Source organism: Lagopus muta, chromosome 3 (genome assembly GCF_023343835.1).
Source record: "Lagopus muta isolate bLagMut1 chromosome 3, bLagMut1 primary, whole genome shotgun sequence".
In the NCBI taxonomy this organism is placed as follows: domain Eukaryota; kingdom Metazoa; phylum Chordata; class Aves; order Galliformes; family Phasianidae; genus Lagopus; species Lagopus muta.
In genome coordinates, this window is record NC_064435.1 from 31285000 (window position 1) to 31304290 (window position 19291).

General features: G+C 37.9%; 1 protein-coding gene across 5 annotated transcripts in view; it reads left to right on the forward strand.

Annotated features, from left to right (window-relative positions):
* STAU2 (staufen double-stranded RNA binding protein 2) overlaps window positions 1-19291 on the forward strand; it is a 165590-nt gene that overhangs the window by 18050 nt on the left and 128249 nt on the right. For all 5 annotated transcript variants that reach the window (XM_048938628.1, XM_048938631.1, XM_048938627.1 and 2 more), the window contains exons 2-5: window positions 871-1078; window positions 2521-2651; window positions 6897-7056; window positions 9689-9824. In XM_048938628.1, coding sequence (XP_048794585.1) covers window positions 880-1078; window positions 2521-2651; window positions 6897-7056; window positions 9689-9824 — 626 coding nt within the window. In that variant the 5' untranslated portion in view covers window positions 871-879. The remainder of the gene's footprint in view (window positions 1-870; window positions 1079-2520; window positions 2652-6896; window positions 7057-9688; window positions 9825-19291) is intronic.

Genomic DNA, 19291 nt, shown 5'->3' on the forward strand with positions numbered 1-19291 from the left:
AGTATGAGGTCACACTTTGTGTCCTCCTGCCCCTTGGTCAGAGGGACCAGAGCTGCAGCCAGCAAAGGACCCAGATCCCAGACGGTGTATTGGCTGTTAAGGGATCGTCTGCACTTAGCGTGTATGAGCCTTGAAAATACACTTGTTATCTATTATTGGATAGGAACAAGTGACAGTATCAGGCTGTCCTATTTGGATAAGATGATTGGGATCTGGCGTATTCCAAGGTGAATGCTTTAGGCACTGCATTTTTGGCAGTACAGGAAATCTGTGGTACCTCTGCTTATTTATGTCAGTGTTGAAATGTTCAACCTGTAGCTTGGAAAAGTAATTTTTCAGAACTTACTTTCTTTTTTTTTTTTTTTTTTTTTTTTTTTTTTCCTTTTTATCTGTCTGTTTTCTAGTTTGCTAACAGAAAAAAAAAAAAAAAAAAAAAAAGGATTTTTCTCCAGTGGCCCTCTTTGGTATTTTGCATGCATGCACTTGGAAAACTTGCTACTGCAATTTGTTGCAAATCAGTTCTCGGAGAAAGCAGCCACTGCTGATCTCACCAATAGGAGAGCTGTATGGAATTTTGTTCTAGAGCAGTCATTCTTTCTGCTGTTCTTTAGGCAGGGTCATCCCACAGTTAAGTAACAGAACCTACAGCCAAGACATGTGGGTTCTGCTCTGGTGCTGTTCCCTGACATTGAGCAAACCTCTCTATTCCTCTGTACATTGCTTTGGAAGTAATTTTTGCAGGGCCATGACTTCTGTGGATAGTTTTGTGACACAGATACAGTAGCAGAAAGAAATGTTGTTGATATCAATACTGTCATTTGATATAAAAAATGCAGAAGCACCCAGCTCACGCTGATTTGTTTATTGTAGTGATACACAATGGCGCAAGTTAAGATGCAGACAACAGCAAACCTGTCCGGCCCTCCCATGTCCCCCATGGTGCTACCCCTGCCAGTTACAGCCGCAAACACTCTGGGCCTGCCTTCTGCCATGAACGGATCCATTCCGGAGTCGGCTGCCAGCTGCAGCAGCCCCACTGCTGGCCTTGCAGACCCCGCACCCGTCAGCAACCCACCAGGTAAGGTGTCCCAAGTGCATTCAGTGTGATTGGCTGAGGGAGCTGGGATTGTTCAGTCTGCAGAAGAGGAGGCTTAGGGGAGACCTCACTGCACTCTACAACTTCCTGAAGGGAGGTTGTGGTGAAGATGGGTTTGGCCTCTTCTCCCAGGCAACAAACAGGACCCGAAGAAATGGCCGCAAGTTGTACCAGAGGAGGTTTAGGTTGGACATAAGGAAAAGCCTTTTCTCTCAGAGAGTGGTCAGGCACTGGAATGGCTGCCCAGGGAGGTGGTGGAGTCGCCGTCCCTGGCAGTGTTCAAGAGGCATCTGGATGAGGAGCTGTGAGATGTGGTTTAGTGCTTGTGTGGCAATGGTAATGGGAGGATGGTTGGATACATGATCTTGAAGGTCATTTCCAACCTTGTGATTCTGTGATTCTGTGTTCAAGAGAGTCGTTTTGTTCACTTGTTAATTAAAAAGTAAATATATATATATATTTTAAAAAAGGAAAAAAAAAGAGGTCTTAAGGAGGTTAAAAGTAATGAAAGAAGATTCTGTAGAAAAATATTTTGTCTGAATTGGCTATTTACTAAGTTAAGGTTCTTTAATTGAGCCAGATTTACAGTGAAGTGCTGGTTAATAATATAAAAGCTCAGAAAAGAACATGTCTGTTTTGTTGCATTCTGAGTATCTTTTACAGAGAAGTTTTAGTTGCGCAGGAAAGCCTCCAAGTATATTTCTTTTCCCTAGAACAGAATGTCTTCAGACGGCTTGGCAGTATTCAGTGTTTCCTTTGTAGCCTAATAAGTGCAGTATTCCTATGCTGAACTGGGTATAAAATACAGAAATGTTATAAAAAGTGAACAGGGAAAGCATGTGCTAAGGTTAAATACAAGTAACCTGAAAAAAGAAGAAAGCTAAAAAATGCTAAGGCAGAGTACATGAAGTAAGTAGTCTAAGGAAAGTAGAACAAAATCCTTAAATGGAGTGTAGAAAGATCTTTGGTAGTGCTTTGAGAGTGACTTTATTATTATGAGAAAAATTGAGAACTGGGAAGGAGAGACCATAGAGTTTCATCTGTGTTTTATATAGCAACCTTCAAAGTGTTGGCATGTTATTCTGAGAGCACAGTCAATTCACAGAACTAGTTATACTCCTGAGAATGAACTTTGACATAGGAAGTGTAGCATATGCTTATGCCCATCTCCACTGTCATCTTTTGTAGGGACATTGTGAAAATATATTTTTTAAATTGCATGTTTTCAAAATGATCATTATATAGTGCATATTATCTTACGATTAATATGTAAAAGGTATTTAAACACTGAATTTAGCATATTTGCAAAAAAATATTTTTAGCCAAAGTATTTTTTTTTTAAACATTGTACTACTATTGCAAAGTTGGCAAAGTTATGACGTGTACCTTTCTCCACAAAAGCTTTACAGACTCTTTGTTCACAGCTCCTCTCCAGGATAACATGGCAAACCCCAAAGAGAAAACTCCAATGTGTCTGGTAAATGAGTTAGCCCGTTTCAATAGAATTCAACCCCAGTATAAGCTTCTGAATGAAAGAGGGCCTGCTCATGCCAAGGTAAGGTCACGCTTCCAGGTTATGAACTAGATGTTGAATGGTGAACAAATTATGTCTTGATCTTGATAAGCACGACTCTAAAACACAACTATGCTTCTAGTGTAAAGGGTTTCTTGCACTTATCTATTTTGCTTTATTATTTTCAATTTCAGAAAGTACGTCTGTGTTTCCTTTCGAGCTCTGACTTATAATTTGAGTTTATTGTTGGTCTCTGTAAAGACCTCCTGAGGGTATCACCACCTTTTCTATGTCATTCTGGAGTGTGTGCTTTTTAAATGTGCGAGTCCTTCTCTCCAGTTGGTGTGCCTCTGATGATAATTAACTGAATTTCTTTCATGGTAACGCAGGCTGCTGTGGAGCTAGTTATATGTAGTGATAACAAGACTCCCAATATGATTCTAGAATTAAAGTTTATAGTGAGTTGGCAGTTCTTGTTATTTCTCACGTTGATTTGGATATCTGTCTTCATTTTGTAAGTATGAATTAGGATGCTTTCAGGTTACAGGGAACACAGCAGGATAGTCTCATAGTAATCATTTCAAATCATTTTGAATATCCTCCACCATTAGGCACTCTCTAGGGGAGGAGAAAGAAGCCTGGTAAAGTCAAAGAGAGAAAATGACATAATTAATAGCTGCATTGTACTGAACAGTTTCAGGAGTGACAAAACCAAATACAACAGTGGCCTTGAATTTGCAGATTAGTAAAGTGTCAGACAGCAATGAGATCCCCTCGTGCCTTTTGGCCCTCATTTCCCTCGCCCATCATGTCAGATAGTGTAGAGCTGATGTAGATTCTTGACGTTCTGATTTGGCTGCTGTTGTGCATACTGTATGCTGGAGGAAGTGATGCTAGCAGGTACAGGGCTGATGAGATTTGTCAGGCTTTCAGGATCACTCATCAGAAATGAGGATTGAGGTTCTCATCCTCCCCCTGAAAGCGTTTGGCATCAGGTGATTCACAAGTTGGTTGGCTGTGGGTTGTGATGTATTAACTTGTGCTTTCTGTAACTTTTTCCTATGATGTGGCATGTTCATTTTGTTTTCATGACTGCAGTTAAAGTGCTGCAATCATGCAAAAAGCTGTGGTTTGGGGGTTGGAACTTGATGATCTTTGGGGTCCCTTCCAATCCAAGCCATTCTATAGTTCTATGTTCTATGTTCTATGATTCTGTGATACGAGTTGTATTACATTTGTAATATATATATATATATATATATATATATATATATATATATATATATATATATATAACTTTTAGCAGAAGAAGATACAGCTCAGATAAATTCATTGCTATTTTCCTGAATCATTGGAATTGAGCCTGTGTTAGCTTCACTTTTGAAAGACAGATTTTCCATGAGTTTCTTAGTTTTTCAGTTTTTTGGTTCACCTCTCATTATTTTTAATTATCCTCACAGTGATCAAAAACTGTTACGTGCTGTACAGACTGGCTGTTGCTCAGAAGAATGTTAAGTGTAATTTTGTCCTGTGCAGCAAGTGAGAATGGCACAGGAGGAGAGAGAATAAAGGACAAATATGATAATGCAGATTGATACACCTTTAGCCTTTGGAAAGCACAGACGTGGAGATTTTGGATGTGTTAGCAGTTCTATGTAGTGTGCGGTTTAGTTTACCTGATAAACGTCAGTCAGTGCTAGAGAACATGACGTAGAGGATGTGTGACTGCATTCCATTTAAGGAATCTCACATTGCTTTGTTCACACACATACTGTGTTACTGTCCAGTAGTGGTTTTCATGATTTTCAGAGATGTATTCTACCAGACAACAGCCTCTGTTATGGTCATGATAAATTCCTATATATTTTTTTTTTCTGCTTGTCTTTGACAAGCAAGATTTTACAACGAGGATGAAATGGGATGCTAGAAACTGTGGAGCTGTGGGAGAAGCAATATTTCTTAACAGTCTGCTTAGAATGTCTGGAGGTCTGCCCACTTTCTGAAAAATCCGAAGCTCTTTATTAGCATTAACTATGTCTCCAGGTGGATTTGTCAGATGGATATCATCCTTTGTCATTTACTTCTATGTCAGCGGCATCCCAGTAGACAAACTTGAAAGAAAGAAAGACCAAGGAAATGAAGCAGTAGTACATAGATGTGGGCAAGTATTGGGGGACATAGCGCTTAAAGAGAGAGGCTGGGGAGAAGGAGCGAGTTTGGCATGCAGAAAAAGTGAGGGAAGAATTACCAAAGTGAAGGGGGACTGATGTCAAGAATGCAGCACAGTGAAAACAAGCACAAACTCTTTGCGTTTCTGCTGTCTTGTCACCAGGTAATCAGGTTAAACATAGGGAATAAATGCTGCCACAGAAAATTGGTGAGAAATGCTTGTCTGTTCATAGCAGAACTGTGAGCTTGAGCCTTAGCATTTGAAAATTTCATCGGCTATTTCAGGCTTTGTTTTTAGCCAGTTTTATTCCTTTAATTAAATTCCTGCCTTCTACCCATTTCATTAATCCTATTCCTACCTATTCTGCTGTTTACTTATTTATTTTTTCTTGGAGAAAGGTTTTATGAGAAGTGTAAGTAAGAAGGCTAGAGCTTCAAGTACAGAAATTTACTGAGCAAGTCCTTCATTAACTTGAGATGTTCCATTTTGCTGCTCTAACAAATAAATAAGGGGTTACAGGCAGTTAAATAGCCATTACTGATCATATTTTTATTGGCTATACTCTTTTTATGAAAGTATTACACCAATACTTTCTTGCAAAATATGTATATATAAACTTCAGAAGCAGAAAAAAAATCAGGTCTGTTAGTAATAAGGATATATGTTTATTGATTACTTACATAATTATGGGTATTTAGCTGTATTACCTACCTTAGCTTTCAAGTTTGGGGAGTAGTGTTTGGCAGAATGCAAAAGTAAGAGACTTTTTTCATTTCCCCCTCACATATGAGGAAATTGTTATGAATGCTGTGAAAAAGTGAAATGATGGTAGGAACTGTGATCCAGGGTCTTGCACCATGCTTCTGAAGCTTGCAGTAGGCCAAGATTCAGGCCTACAATTAGGATAAAAGTATGAATTTATGGAATTGAGTTCAAATGCACTGTGTACATGTGTTAAGAGGCTTCAGTTCACATGCCTGTGTGCAAGTACTTGATAAGCAGCAATACATGTAAAGGCAGATTTAAGGGTTGTCCATTATGCCTATCTCTAGATACCTGGTTCCAAATCTAGCTAATTTAAATCATTTTAAAATGTATAGAGCAAATAACTATCCAAATGAAAATTCTGCTTTATGCTGACTCTAATACATAGATTTCTTTGTGCTTGCCTCCAGTAAGGTACATCTACCTCAGAAGATGGGCTATCATAATTTACCATGTGTATCTGACAATTATATCCTGCTGTATATGGTTAGAATTCTTATGGAAAAGATTTGAGTTTCTTATCTTTTCTCCTCTTGTTGTTAGATGCTCAATTTTAAACAGAACATGTACATATCATTCAGAAGATAGATGCTATCTGGTATCTTAAATGTGCTTTCAGATTTACCTTCACAGCTTGCACGGGCATAGATACTGCTTGGAATAATCCTTTATCATAGATTTTGAAGTGTGTATTGTTCTGTCAGCCACCAGTTTCTGAACTGTAAATTTTTCTATACTTCCTATCTTTACTGTAGAATCCACATAATGGAGCTATAGTTTTCATTCAAAAAAGATAATAGTTTTTTTCCTTTGTTACCTTGTATCATTGCACATGTATGAGTTGCGACTCTGCCCTTGCAATATGTGGGTTATGCAAGAAATCCTTTCACTGTGTACAAATATTTTGGCCAAATAATATGCTGTCTTGAAGAGTATGCAGTCATTTATCCAGATTATATATCAATTTATATTCAGATTTATTACAAAACTGTATGGTTTTAGTAGCAGTCTTCACATGTTATTGACAGGTGGAAGTGACTAAGTTAAAAAGTGTGAAGAAATGCGGTCTTAACTGACCTGTATACAGTCTTCCATGACAGTTTGCACAGTTATTATTATTTGTTTTTAAGAGAACTCTTTTATGATGTTGCTGTTTCACTTTGCCATCTGAAACACCAAATGTTGTCCTCTGTTAAGGAACCACTGATCTCTGTAAGAATCAGATGTGTTATCTGAGAGTTTAATATAAAGTAAAGAGGTGATGTATTCTCTTCATTCTCATAGGTTTTCATACAGAATGATGTATGTGCAGTGATAATCTTGCCAGTGTTCACTTGTTCTTTGTCTTGAAGATGTTCACAGTGCAGCTGACTCTTGGAGAACAGACATGGGAAGCTGAAGGAAGCAGTATTAAGAAGGCCCAGCATGCTGCTGCTAGCAAAGCTTTGAATGAAACTACTCTTCCCAAGCCAACTCCTAGACCGCCCAAAAATAATGTGAACAATAATCCAGGTATGACATAATAATTCTTGTTGAAGAGTTGGAATAGTATACTACTGATTAGTAAGTTGAACAAGATGTAGGTTAACTTGGCAGATGACAATCAACCTAGTTCTTTCACAGACAATATTAATTAAGAACCTCTGCTGGGTTTGCACAGGAGAGTTTTTAATGAACAGACTAAGACAATTGAGTGTAAGTGAATATTGTTTACTTAAGATGTCAGTGAATATTGTTTACTTAAGATGTAAGTGAATATTGCTTACTTAAGATTCAACTGTATACAAAGTGATTGTATGTGATCAACAGTAAACAGAAAAGATAGGAACAAATTGACCAATATTGCCATGGCAAAAGCTTTTTTTTAAAAAGAGGATTATTTTAGCTATTTTTCCAATGGAAGAGCAAAATTTTACCAAGTCTAATCCTCTGAAATTATGTCTGGTAGAAATGTAAGCTGAAGTTTTGGCATGTTTTTTTTTTCTATGAGGGGTAGTTTCAGTTTCTGGCATTATAAACTTTCCTTCTTAGCAACTTGTACTATTAAAAAGCCTTAAACAGCTTTAAAAGTTGTTTGAACAATTAAAAGAACATACATTGCTGTCTTGCATCATTCATCTTGAAGCATTACCTGAATGTTGCCTTCTATACATGAAGCACCTTTTGAGTGGCTGACATCTCAGCTGCATGATCAGTTCTGTCTTATTTGAGAAAGTTAGTAAAAAAAACCTGTTCCTAACTTTGTTTCACACTAATATGAAAGAAGGAAAATAGTGAGGAAAAAAGACAGAATCTTGCTTTCTTACTTGCTTTTCTTTCTTTACACTCCTCTTCACTTTTTGTGTCTATTGGGCCTACTCCTTTCAGGCACTTTCTTACAGTGGAGTCATTTTGCAGTTAATGTCTGGGCTGTGAGAAGGCAGGACTAACTTTCCTTTAGAGGTTAAGAGTATTATCCTGAGCATTAGACATTAAGGATTGTTCACTAGTGATGCAATAGTATTCTCTTGCTCCTTTGGAGATCAGTGCATTGCTTCTCCAGGATGCTGGTTTGATCCTGTGTCATTCACAGGGTGTTTTTAGCTGTTCAGAAAGTGGGTGGTAAAGATCTCTGTAAAAATGGATCCTGAGATTTGATTCTTGACATAGCACAGTACCTCTCAGCTTCTAGATTTTTTGGGAGGGGGCTTTTAGCATGTTTGTAAAGGGAAAAGCTGCAAATAAAAGAAATAGGCATTAAAAGAATTTATTAAAAACTGTATCATGTAATACTGTATTTTGCTTTAAATACAGTGTATTGTATATTCGGAAGAGAAGGCTGCAAGGTGACCTGATAGCGGCCTTTCAGTATCTAAAGGAGAGCTGTAGGAAAGAAGAGGACAGCCTCTTTAGCAGAATCTGTGGTGACAGGGCAAAGGGAAATGGTTTCAAAGTAAAAGAGGGTAGGTTTAGGTCAGATATAAGGAGAAAGTCTTCTACAGTGAGGCACTGGCACAGGTTGCCCAGAGATGTAGTTGGTGCCCCATCCCTGGAGACATTGAAGATCAGGCTGAATCAGGCCCAGGACAACCTGATCTAGCTGTGCATGTCCCTGTTCATTGCAGAGGAGTTGGAGTAGATGACATTTATGGGGCCCTTGCAACTCAGGATTTTGTGATTCTATGATCTTGTTGTCAAAATGATATTTTTCCATTTTTAGTATATAGCTGGATTCATAGCATCCTTGCTTTGGAATATATCAAAATTGTAGCTGATGTAGTTTCTGAATAAGTACTGCATAAAAACTTTCATCATTCGATACATTTTAACTATTTAAAAGCTAGATTCAGTTGTAATTGTAAAAATATTTTGAGAAAATAATAACTCCTTTTTATTGTAATGTATGTTTAGCTCCTTCAAGGTTTTGTTACAACCGGGAAGTGAGGAATATGGTAGATTATTGTATTCTTGAAAAAAATGTATTCAGATGAGGCTATAGTGTAGCTTCTTGTTTGGCATGGATGCAACTGGGCAAGTGGTGGTGGTTTTCTGTTTTTGTGTTCTGTCACCAGTAGGTGGCTGCAGAGGCACTCCTGTCCAGTAGTTCCAGTTCCAGTTTGTTAGATGATTCCTGTTAGATTGTTTGTAGTTCTAGTCTGAGCCTTTGAAGACTTATAAAGAAAATACTTTTTTTCCAACTTCTGTCATAACATTACTAAAGGACTACCAAAATGTATATTACTGCCTGTTTGTTTCAGTGCCTCTTTATTTGATCTGTGATTTTATTTAATGGTATTCAGTGGGAAGAAACATTGCTCTTTTATTTTTATAATTTCAGATTGTATTTTATTATAAGCACTTTGCAAAGATTAATTACCAGCTTGATTATTATTCTGATTTTCTCTTTCACTTATGAAGCTCAGTCTTCTGAAACTGCATAAAGTCTTCAATATTCTCTCCATTGCCTTTGATTTAATTGGCAGCATCTATATTCCCATCTTGTAGAGGTGGTGAAATGTCATTGTAGCTATTTACATTTTAATTTAAGAGCAACAAATAGCTTCTGAGTTTATTACAGCTCTCTTGCTGCTCATCTCCATCCTGGGTGTGTGTTTTGCAGCATTCATGGTTTAAGTACCTTACGTGTACTCTTTTCTTTCCTCAGGCAGTATAACTCCAACAGTGGAGCTGAATGGTTTGGCTATGAAGAGAGGAGAGCCTGCCATCTACAGGCCATTAGATCCAAAGCCAATCCCCAATTATAGAGCAAATTATAATTTTCGGGGCATGTACAATCAGAGGTTTGTACTTTTTCCATTATTTGATCTTTTTTCTCAGTTCTTTGTTAACGTGCGTTAAATCTTTATAAACTTCATAGAATATTTCAGAGTAAAATAAAAGTAAGATTTTACTCAGGAGAGTCTGTGCAGCCTCATTTAGAAGCGCACAACCTCCTTTTAAAAGAAGACAGGCACCCAAAGCTTGAATGAAAGAAAGGTATGTAAAAAAATTGTTTCTATTTTTTTTTAATGTGCAAATTGGAGTTATGGTCTCCAGCTGTGGCAATAAGGATGCAGGGCATTAACCTCAGAGAGGGGTTTTTTTAATTATTATTGATATTTCCTATCGTGTTGTTGAGATCCTTAGCACTAGAAGTGAAACAGTCTTTTCTTAGAAATTGGTTATAAAATTAGGAGGGCTGCATTTTGAATGTTAGCTTGAAAACACTCTCAAGTTTCCCAATTTTTACCATTCTGCATTGTCGGTTATCTCAATTCCTTAATCTTCAGTATTCAGTGAGTAAAAATCCTTTATTTCACAGTTTAGAAGCCTATATTTGGAAATCTCCGTTGATCCTGTAATGACAGTAGTAACTTGGAGTAATCTTTGAGAAGACAGTATTCCAAATTTTGCTTTTAAACTAACAAATTTGTGAAGGGTAAAATAAGATTGAAAACTAAATGTGAGGGGCAGTTTTGTTAAATGGCCATCAAAATATCATCTTGAAAATGTCGTACATTTTTGAAATATCTTCATCTTTGGTATTTGCATGATTATAGTAGGGATCGAAAAACTGTTCTACTTCAGTCTGAATAAAATATAATTTGTATTAGGTATGACAATTTGAGACAAACTTCAGGTAATATGTGTATTTTTTGCAACCCTGAGGGCTATTTCTCTGAGATTTCATCCCATTCTTCCTATTCTTTCTTTCCCAGAGGAACTGTGTTTGATCAGCTCTTTGGGGATTAGACTAAAACTCCAAAAGTAATATGAACAGTTAGACTTTCCAACAGAATGTTTTTGCAGTGAAATATGTTACCTTTCTGCTAAGGGGTTTACTTAATGGATTCTGTAACAATTTTATGCACCTCATAATTATCAAGAAGAATATGACTATGAATGCCAGAAAAGTGGTTTTGCTCAAATTGTTCTTGTTTGAAGCTGAATTTATAGCAGTGTTTAAAAATTAGGCAGTTTGAAATGAAAATGCAAGATGAAACAAACGAACTGGAAGAAAACTGTTTCATTATTCTACAGAGCAGAATGTCTGGTTATTGTGTTACTTGTGTGCTATTTCTTGTTGCTGCTGACTCATATATGGAATGGTTTAAGTAGCTGGATATGGGGCCTGAAATGAGCTTTGTTGGTATCCAGAAATCCTACATTTATTTTAATTGCTTCTGCAATGACATTATTTTGACTATTAGAAAAAAAGGCTACGGTAGAAAAAGTGCAAGTTAGTAAGAAGCATAAAACAGGAGATTCTAGAATCTCAGCTTAGTTACTGAAATATATTTATGGAAGCAGAACCCCAATTTAGCAGGTACTAACTTTAAAGACTTCTTTTTCTTTGCATGGGAAATGAGTAGTATGTCTACTGCAGTCTTGAAGTTTACTTACTTCTTGAACTTTGTTCCAATGTTAGTGTACAGATGGTACATCAACGTCACTTTTAAAATGTATTTGATTTTTTGATCATAAAACAAATAGATGAGGTGAGACAGAGGCCAGGATCTCCACTTATCTGCTCTACTTAGCTGAGTGCAGTAGGCTGTGCAGGATGGTTAATAGTATGGTGGATGTAAATTAATAAGTAACTAAAAGTAAATAAGTAGTAAATAACTATACCTGCCTGTCTGCATGTGTGCACACACCTCCTGTGCATACACTTGCACATGCAGTAATACCAGAGGAAGGAAGAATGGTGCCATATAATAATGTCTAGGGACTTGTCCTATGTCGGAAATAATTGTTTATCATCTTGTTTTGCATCAGAACATGCTAGTTCATTATATCATTATCATGCTCCCATAAGAAAAGCACTTAGACTCTGTAAGGCATCATTTGAATGCTGTTTATTAGAGCTGACATAAGAAGAGAATAGCATAGATAATCTTATGCCCTTTAGATGCCATAGCATCCAAACCTAAGATTTGAAATATAGTGTAGGTAGCATGCTGCACTCTGTATTTTTCATTTTCATCAGTTTCTAACTCTAGATTGAGGAAATAGCTGTGTTATTAAAACAGACAGTAAGTATGCAGAAAAGTTGGAAGACTTTTTTTTTTTTTAATATTGTAACTAAATTCCCTTTTCTCATCTCCGTTTTAAAAAATGTGCTTTTCAAGTAGGTGAAGATCCAGATTAAGACTTGGAGATTGTTTGGGGGGAATTTGATTCTGGCAAGATGAATGACTTGAGGGGGAAAGAGTAAAGAACTGAGTTCATCTCAGGACATATCTTTAGAGCAGTTATACCTAGTGTTTCAATTGGCACAAAAGCTCCTTTTCAGGAACTCGTGAAAGTGTGGTCTAAGAGCTGCTATTTGCATGCAAAGCTGAGAGCTGGCTTCCATGTCAACCTAAAATGATTTGTGCTGAGGTGACCTTGATTCCTCCTCCTCTTCCCTTGCAACCAGTCTGTGTTGCCTTTCAGTTTTCCTCGCTCCAGCACTGGGATATGAGCTGCTCAGAAACTAATCATTTTTGGAGGAGAGGAGGGTGTTGAGAAGAGGAATGGATGAGTTACTGCTTGACTAACAATCTGACCTCAGACACCTTCTCACCTGGTCACAAGGCCTTGTGCTGTCACCAGAGGGGCCAGGAATGAGTTTGCAAGCTAAGGCTCAATTAAATTTGTGAAAGACTGTGCTTGCTAATGCAGTAGGGCATATGGATATAGGCAGTGGGTGTATAAAGCACAGACAATATTGAAAGAGGTTTACACATAGAATGCAATGTTGCAATTGTAAGGTACACAGCCATTGGCATAAAGTGATGTTAAATATGAAAGTGAATTGTATGGAAGAAAGAAAAATAAACAAATGAGAGAGGAGAAAAAAAAGGGAAACAGAATCCCTTTCCAGTAGCCAGCTGGTAAGGGAAAAGTGGTGAGACCTTCTATATGAACATCCTCCTCTGAGCACTGTTTCTCATGCAGCTTGTGCTCCCCATATTCCCATAGTTCTGTCGTTTTCAGGAGGACCTGCTCACACTTCCTGTTGGTTGTCCCTGTTTGTAGTGCTGGTGGTGTTGCACCAGGGCAGGTGCTGAATGCCAGCTGCTTACTGAGCTTTGTGTGTGCATGGTACCAGGCTCAGTAATGTATACCAGGAGTTACTGCCAAGGAGAGAGGACAGAGGAGAGAAGAGCTTGAAGGTACCAGCCTGACTTTTCATTCAAAGGTGGTGCATGTGGTTTGGCACTGGGGTGGCAGCACTGGATGGTTGTCATTATATTGCATCTTGACGTGAGCTGATAGTCTGTGTAGTGCTGTGCTGAATCACGTCAATGCATCAGCTTTGGTCTCCAGTACACTAAGTATCTGTAGACTGCAGTTCATACTAGATTGAGATAAGTAGGGATAAGACTTTTAAAGCTTTTTCATCTCATTCATAGCATGGAGTCTTCTCCAGATTATTCCAGTAGAGTCTGTGCACTAGCTTTGTTGCTAGGAAACTCGATTGTCTCTGATAAGGTGAGCTTTAAAAAAGACTCTCAGCCCTGAATCCAGGGCCATATTAGACAACGTATTTTAGTTAACAAAAGGCTCAATTCTACTGAATTAAAATGAAAAGGAAAAAAAAAGGTTTTATATCACTCAAAAGTAACCAGGTGAATGCTACCTTTTTTAAGTCTCTCAGTTCTGAGCAGTTTTGCAGTAAAGGCATGTAAGAACCTTTTGGGTCAAACAATGCGCACTACAAAAAAGCTAATAATGCTGAGCACTGCATTTGGTATAGTTTGTTTTTCAATCTAAAAACTTTACAAACCAACTCTAGGGAAGTAAGTGCTAGTGCTTTCATGGACTGTGAGCTAACTCATTTTGGTTATGTGAATTTGTGAATTTGTCCACGCACCATTTGGCACCATTTGGGAGAACGGGCAGGCTGCTCAGGAAAGGATGAATTTTGAAACAGTAGGTCAGGTTTGAAAAGTATTGGCAGAACTGAGGATGAAATGTCCATACTATCCATATCAGTGGCCAGCTCTAGAAACTCCCTCGCACCCCTCAGTAGGCAGTTGGTTTAAACTATGTATAAGTTAAAAAAGAAAATTAAAAAATGCATTCAAATTAAAGCAATTAATATATATGTATATATAAATAATTAATAAAGATATGAGTTCAGACCAACCACAGGGTCATCCAGCTTGCCTTGTTGTACTGATTGCTTGCTGTAGGATATTTTGTCTTCAATTAGAACTGAAAACAGTCCCTGAGGTATTTTCAACTGTAGAATGTCCATAAATGACAGAAAAAAGTGATATCCTACAGACTTACCCAAACTAAGTGTCTTCAGCCAAGAAATAAAACCACCAGAAACTGAACACCAGCTTTTGATGTTTCAGTATGGAAAGCAGCGTCACAGAGATCACACAACTCAACCCTTGTTGTCTGGGAGAATTCAGAAGTTATTTGCTTATTGTATAAAATTCTCTAAAATGCGTCTCACCACAATCTAAAGAGCTTGAAAAACCTTGACTTTTTTTTTTTTGTTTTAAAGCTTTCAAAATTAAAAACACTTGTGAAGTATAGGAACAAAGGAAAAAACAATGACAAGCTAAAGGATGGAATATAATAATAATTAGAGCAGTTTCTTGTTTGGTTTTAGGGAATTTGTATGGCATGTTAGTTCTGTAAAGCACATGTCACGCAAGATGGTAATGTCCTTGGGATAAACAGCAGCTTCTGTGCACTGTGACAGTTTCTTCTGCACTGAGCCTTTATGTTCATTTTGTTCAGGGTTGCTTCTTCCTGCCTGTATATTGTATACTACAGACTAAGAAGACTGTTACCTTTCTCTGTAGTGCATGAGGGAAGAGTACAAAGACTGTTCCTTCTTGTTTTTTTTCTTCAGAGCTCATTCTGAGCACATTTCTTTGTTGTCAGCAAGTACTTCTTTACAACATCAAACTTGAGAAGTGAGGAAGAAGCACAGTCTTGCCTGTTCTGGAGCCAGCCAAGCTGCCTGGCCTTAAGGCACCAGGCATCTCCCTAAGTGTACATGTATATCCTTCCTCCTTCCTCCTAGGCTGAGGGCTGAGCTGTTGCGTAGGTCTTAGGTTTTCTTAGGCTTCATTGCTCCTGAAAATATGTGTATCAGCCCTGTGAATCAGTGTCCTAAATACTAAATAAGTGATTTTAAAAAGTGGCATAGTAAAAAGAAGTTTGAGGGACCAGTCTTTGGTTGATTCCGTCTGTGGACTTAATGTTCTCCAAATTCAGTTTGACTGAAAAGAAAATAGTGTGATTGTTGGATAAATAACTAAAATTGTCAGGTTGGATAAACTAAAAGATTGTATGATGAAAGAATGGATTAAAAATGAAAAGATTCTTTTTCTTCTGTGAATGCTGAGTTAAAGATTAAATATATGCATCAGAGGGAACAGATTAGAAGCTACTGTTACTTGACTTTGAGTCTGCTTAGGAATGCAATCTAAACCCTCACTCAGCTTTGTGTGTTTCACAAAAGTTACTTAGTGCTACGGAGAAAAAGAAAAATCTACCCAGAAGAACAGCTGCGGATAACGTAAGCCAAATTTTTGAGTAGGCTGCACTGCAGGATATGATACAAAATCTGTCGAGACTGTCTCCAGAAGTACACCTGCAATTATACAGCCCAGATACCTAATCTACAGAAATAGGATGAAGCCTGAAACTGTGCAGGCCTTTAGAAGTCCTTTTGTGCCACCTGAGTATACTGAGGAGATGTTTGTTCACAGAGAGCCTCATCCGTCTGAGGTTTCAGTCTAATATTGACCAGATCTGCCAGAAGCGAGGAAAAGATAAAGCTCTGTGGAATTATGTCTTTTCATTAATCCAGGTGTGTAATGAGCCTGTTATCTTTTGCTGAAATTCAGTTATTTCAGCTGAAAGTTATTCAGCTTTTTGCAACAAAAGTGGATTTAATACACAGATGTGTACAAAGCAGATGTTTTCACAAACATATGTACTGCAGCTCCTACGCAACCCTGAGTTACCCAAACATAACGCCATTTGAGGCATTGTAAGGTCTCTGAGATGCCTGTGTCAGACCAGCAGATTTGGCAGAAAACTTAGAGGAGACCATTGTAGGATGGCAGATGAAGGCCAGGTATACTGGGGCTTTTCAAATCACCCTGCATATCTATGCTTAGTCAAGAAATTGAACACCTAAAACCAAGGTTCACTCAGTGTGCGATTTTAGATAATCCACCAGGACTCCAGCTATTCATGGGAAACTACTGGTTTCCATAGAGGAGTGATGTGTCACGTCCTGCAGATATCTTTTGTGCACGACTGCATCCCACATGGTAGGGTGTGTTCATGTTCAGGCAGCCAGAGGCTAATGCAAGGCTGGGACTCAGATCCAAGCTCAGATACCTCAGTCGTGGTACCAGCCTGTCCACTGTAAGGCTGTTGTCTGTTACAACCAGTGGAAGGCCTGGTCAATGCAGTCATCAGTCTGGAGTGCTATTTGCTGTGCCGTAAGCTGTCTACATTTTATACAGGTCTCTCCAGGGCTTCATTGTAATCCAACTTAGCTTTCTACACATTATTAAATATATAAATTTTGGTGTCTGAATCTAGCACTGAATCCTACTCTAAGAAGTAATGCTAAGAATGTTGATGTGTAATAATTTTATGAATGCTGTAGTGGGAGTCATCAGACTATGACAGTGGAAGGATTGTAAAAAGATAAAAATCTCTCCTCAGAGAGAAAAAGTTCCAGAAGAACAGACTCTTCAGAAGTATATGAAAGAATGAAATCTTTTCTAGTTTCTGCGTAATAACAGCTCTAATGAGAGGCAAGCAGGCACATAAACTTTCTGCTGAAATTATTTTGATTTAACTAAGTCATGTTTTGCTACAGAAAGCTGTTAGGCTTTGTGCTCTGATTCCCAGGGTGAACAAAACCCTTGCTCATGGAGCAGGTTGGGCAGCACTGGGGATTTTACCTGGTTACAATGATTGGTTTTTCATTTAATCTATAAGGTACAACATCTCTCCCCTAAAATGACCAGAAGGAGCCACTTTGTCTTGCTTTTCCACTAACTGTTGAAAAGTTTTGTCCTTAAAATTTGTGTTTTATGAATTAAGGAGTGTAATGATAAAGATATTTACTGAGTGACTTTTAGAAAACTCTCTTCTGCATTCCTTACCCCCTTTTCCCCAGTGTTTTGGACAAGTGAACAAAAACACTTTGGGAAGAAATTTGAAAAACTTTGTGAGAGTAGAAATAAAAAGTTTGGCTGAAATAGATCTCCCTTAACGTAGTGTAATTTTATTCTGAACAACAGATATGGATGGATTTCAGAGAGTTCAAGAAAAGAAACAGTAGTCCTAACAGCAATGAAAGTGATAGTTCAGATCAGCAATTTAATTGTTCAGCTGGAAACATTTGATTTAGACCATTAGATGGCAGCATGAATTTGTGTTTTCATACAAGAATTTCACAGCAGAAGCACTGTAAAAAGTTGCCTTCTATAGAAAAGCTTTTCCTTACTTTAACATGTCATAATTCCAGTATCAAACTATCATTAAAGTAGGTTTACTGCACTGTTTCATCATTTTCTTCAAGCTTTCTTTTCCTATAATGATGGCTATAGTGCAACAACTTTAATGTTATTTTCACTTTTATGTGTGAATTTAGTGCACATAAAAGGTACCAATTTGTTAGCAGTGAAAGTTGAAGCATTGGGCATATCTACAAAAAGACAACAAGAATGAATTCTGCGTAGGATTGAATTTCTCAAGCTTAACCTAAAAACATTTCCTTAAGGTTAAAGGCTGCAGATTGGTCACCAAGCCCACACTCTGTTCAGTGTCATGATGCTCTGATGGTGTGGACATCAATTGTCTTGAAATGGACTGAGATTGTCAGCTGATTATTAACTTTTGTACACTGCCAGCTAGGACAGGATACAGAGCAAAATCTTGTACATCAGTGTTATTACCCTGCTGGTGCATCAATGTAACGGTGTAATAATCCACTCCCAGACTTATAAAAGAATTCTTTGTGTTCATCTTCTGCATGCTACATTTCACTTCCCCGGCCTGTTTGTTCCCAGTCATTGCATGCCTCCCACACAGACATATTGTTGTAAGGCAAGCGTTGAGTACAGCTGTGCTAGGGTTTTTCTTTGCTAGTATTTGTTTCTAGGAAAGGAAAAGGGAGAAAGTCAGTCCATTTCCTGTTGGTTTAAAACAGCAGAAACATCTGTTTGTCTTAAGATAGTTTTCCCAAAAGAAAGTGGCAAGGGAGCTTGCAGGTGATGAGCTTTGCCATTGCCAGTAGCTATCAGTTTAGACAATAGTGATTAGTATGGTCTGTTAAAAAAAATTTAAAAAAATTCCTAAATCTGTCAGAAAATGACAGAGGATATTTATTCCTGCAATAAAAATTCTGACAGCTCACGTTTAATTTCTATAGTGTTTTAAATCATAAAAAAAAATGCATAGAGTATCTGGGAGCAGAAAACCCAGATCCTGCAGTGGAATCTAGGGGCTCCATTAAGCTCTTCATGAAAGCTGTTTTTCTGTAGTCGCCTCATCCTGTTAGGATGAAGTTTCACAGTGCTCACAAAATGGTGTTAGGTGATGTGCCTTGACACAGGGAATGGATTTGTTCTGACATATTCATGCTATTGCTGCCATCCACTATGTTAATGGGTGCATTTAACCTATCAGGAATCAATAAAATATATATTCTTAAGTGTATTTGCAATCTTACATTGACAGCTGTTAAAAATAGTGTTATGTAGCTTAAAATTGAGCTCACAGGATATAGGGAAAACTCTGTGGATAGTTTTCCCAGTGCAGTGTCTCTGCAGTAGAGCATTTAGCTGCTTCATACTTCTTCATGCCTAAAATGTGAAACGTAAGGAATAACATTTTGCACCATTGTATTCTTCTGAACTGTCTTCACTCAAGAGTGGGTAGTTTTGTCAGTGACCTCTTGACCCTATTTATAGGGGAACTTCTGAGCCCTAATACTTTATTCTTCTCTCTCTCTCTTTTTTTTTTTCTTTTTTTTTCTAACTTTGATTTCAGGATATTGTGAGCTCCCTCAACCACTTGCATTCTTGCCCTATCTGCTTGCTCTTTCCTTTTGTGGTCCTTGGCTCGCATAGTGATTATTTCTCCTCAAGCTTCCATCCATGAACAGAGTTTGGGTAGATTTTTTCTTTGGACTTTCAGACTTCCTCCAATCTTGGCTTTGGAGGAGGTACAGATCCATGTCCTCGAGTGTCAACTGGGATTTTTCTTGTTCTCACTTAGGCTG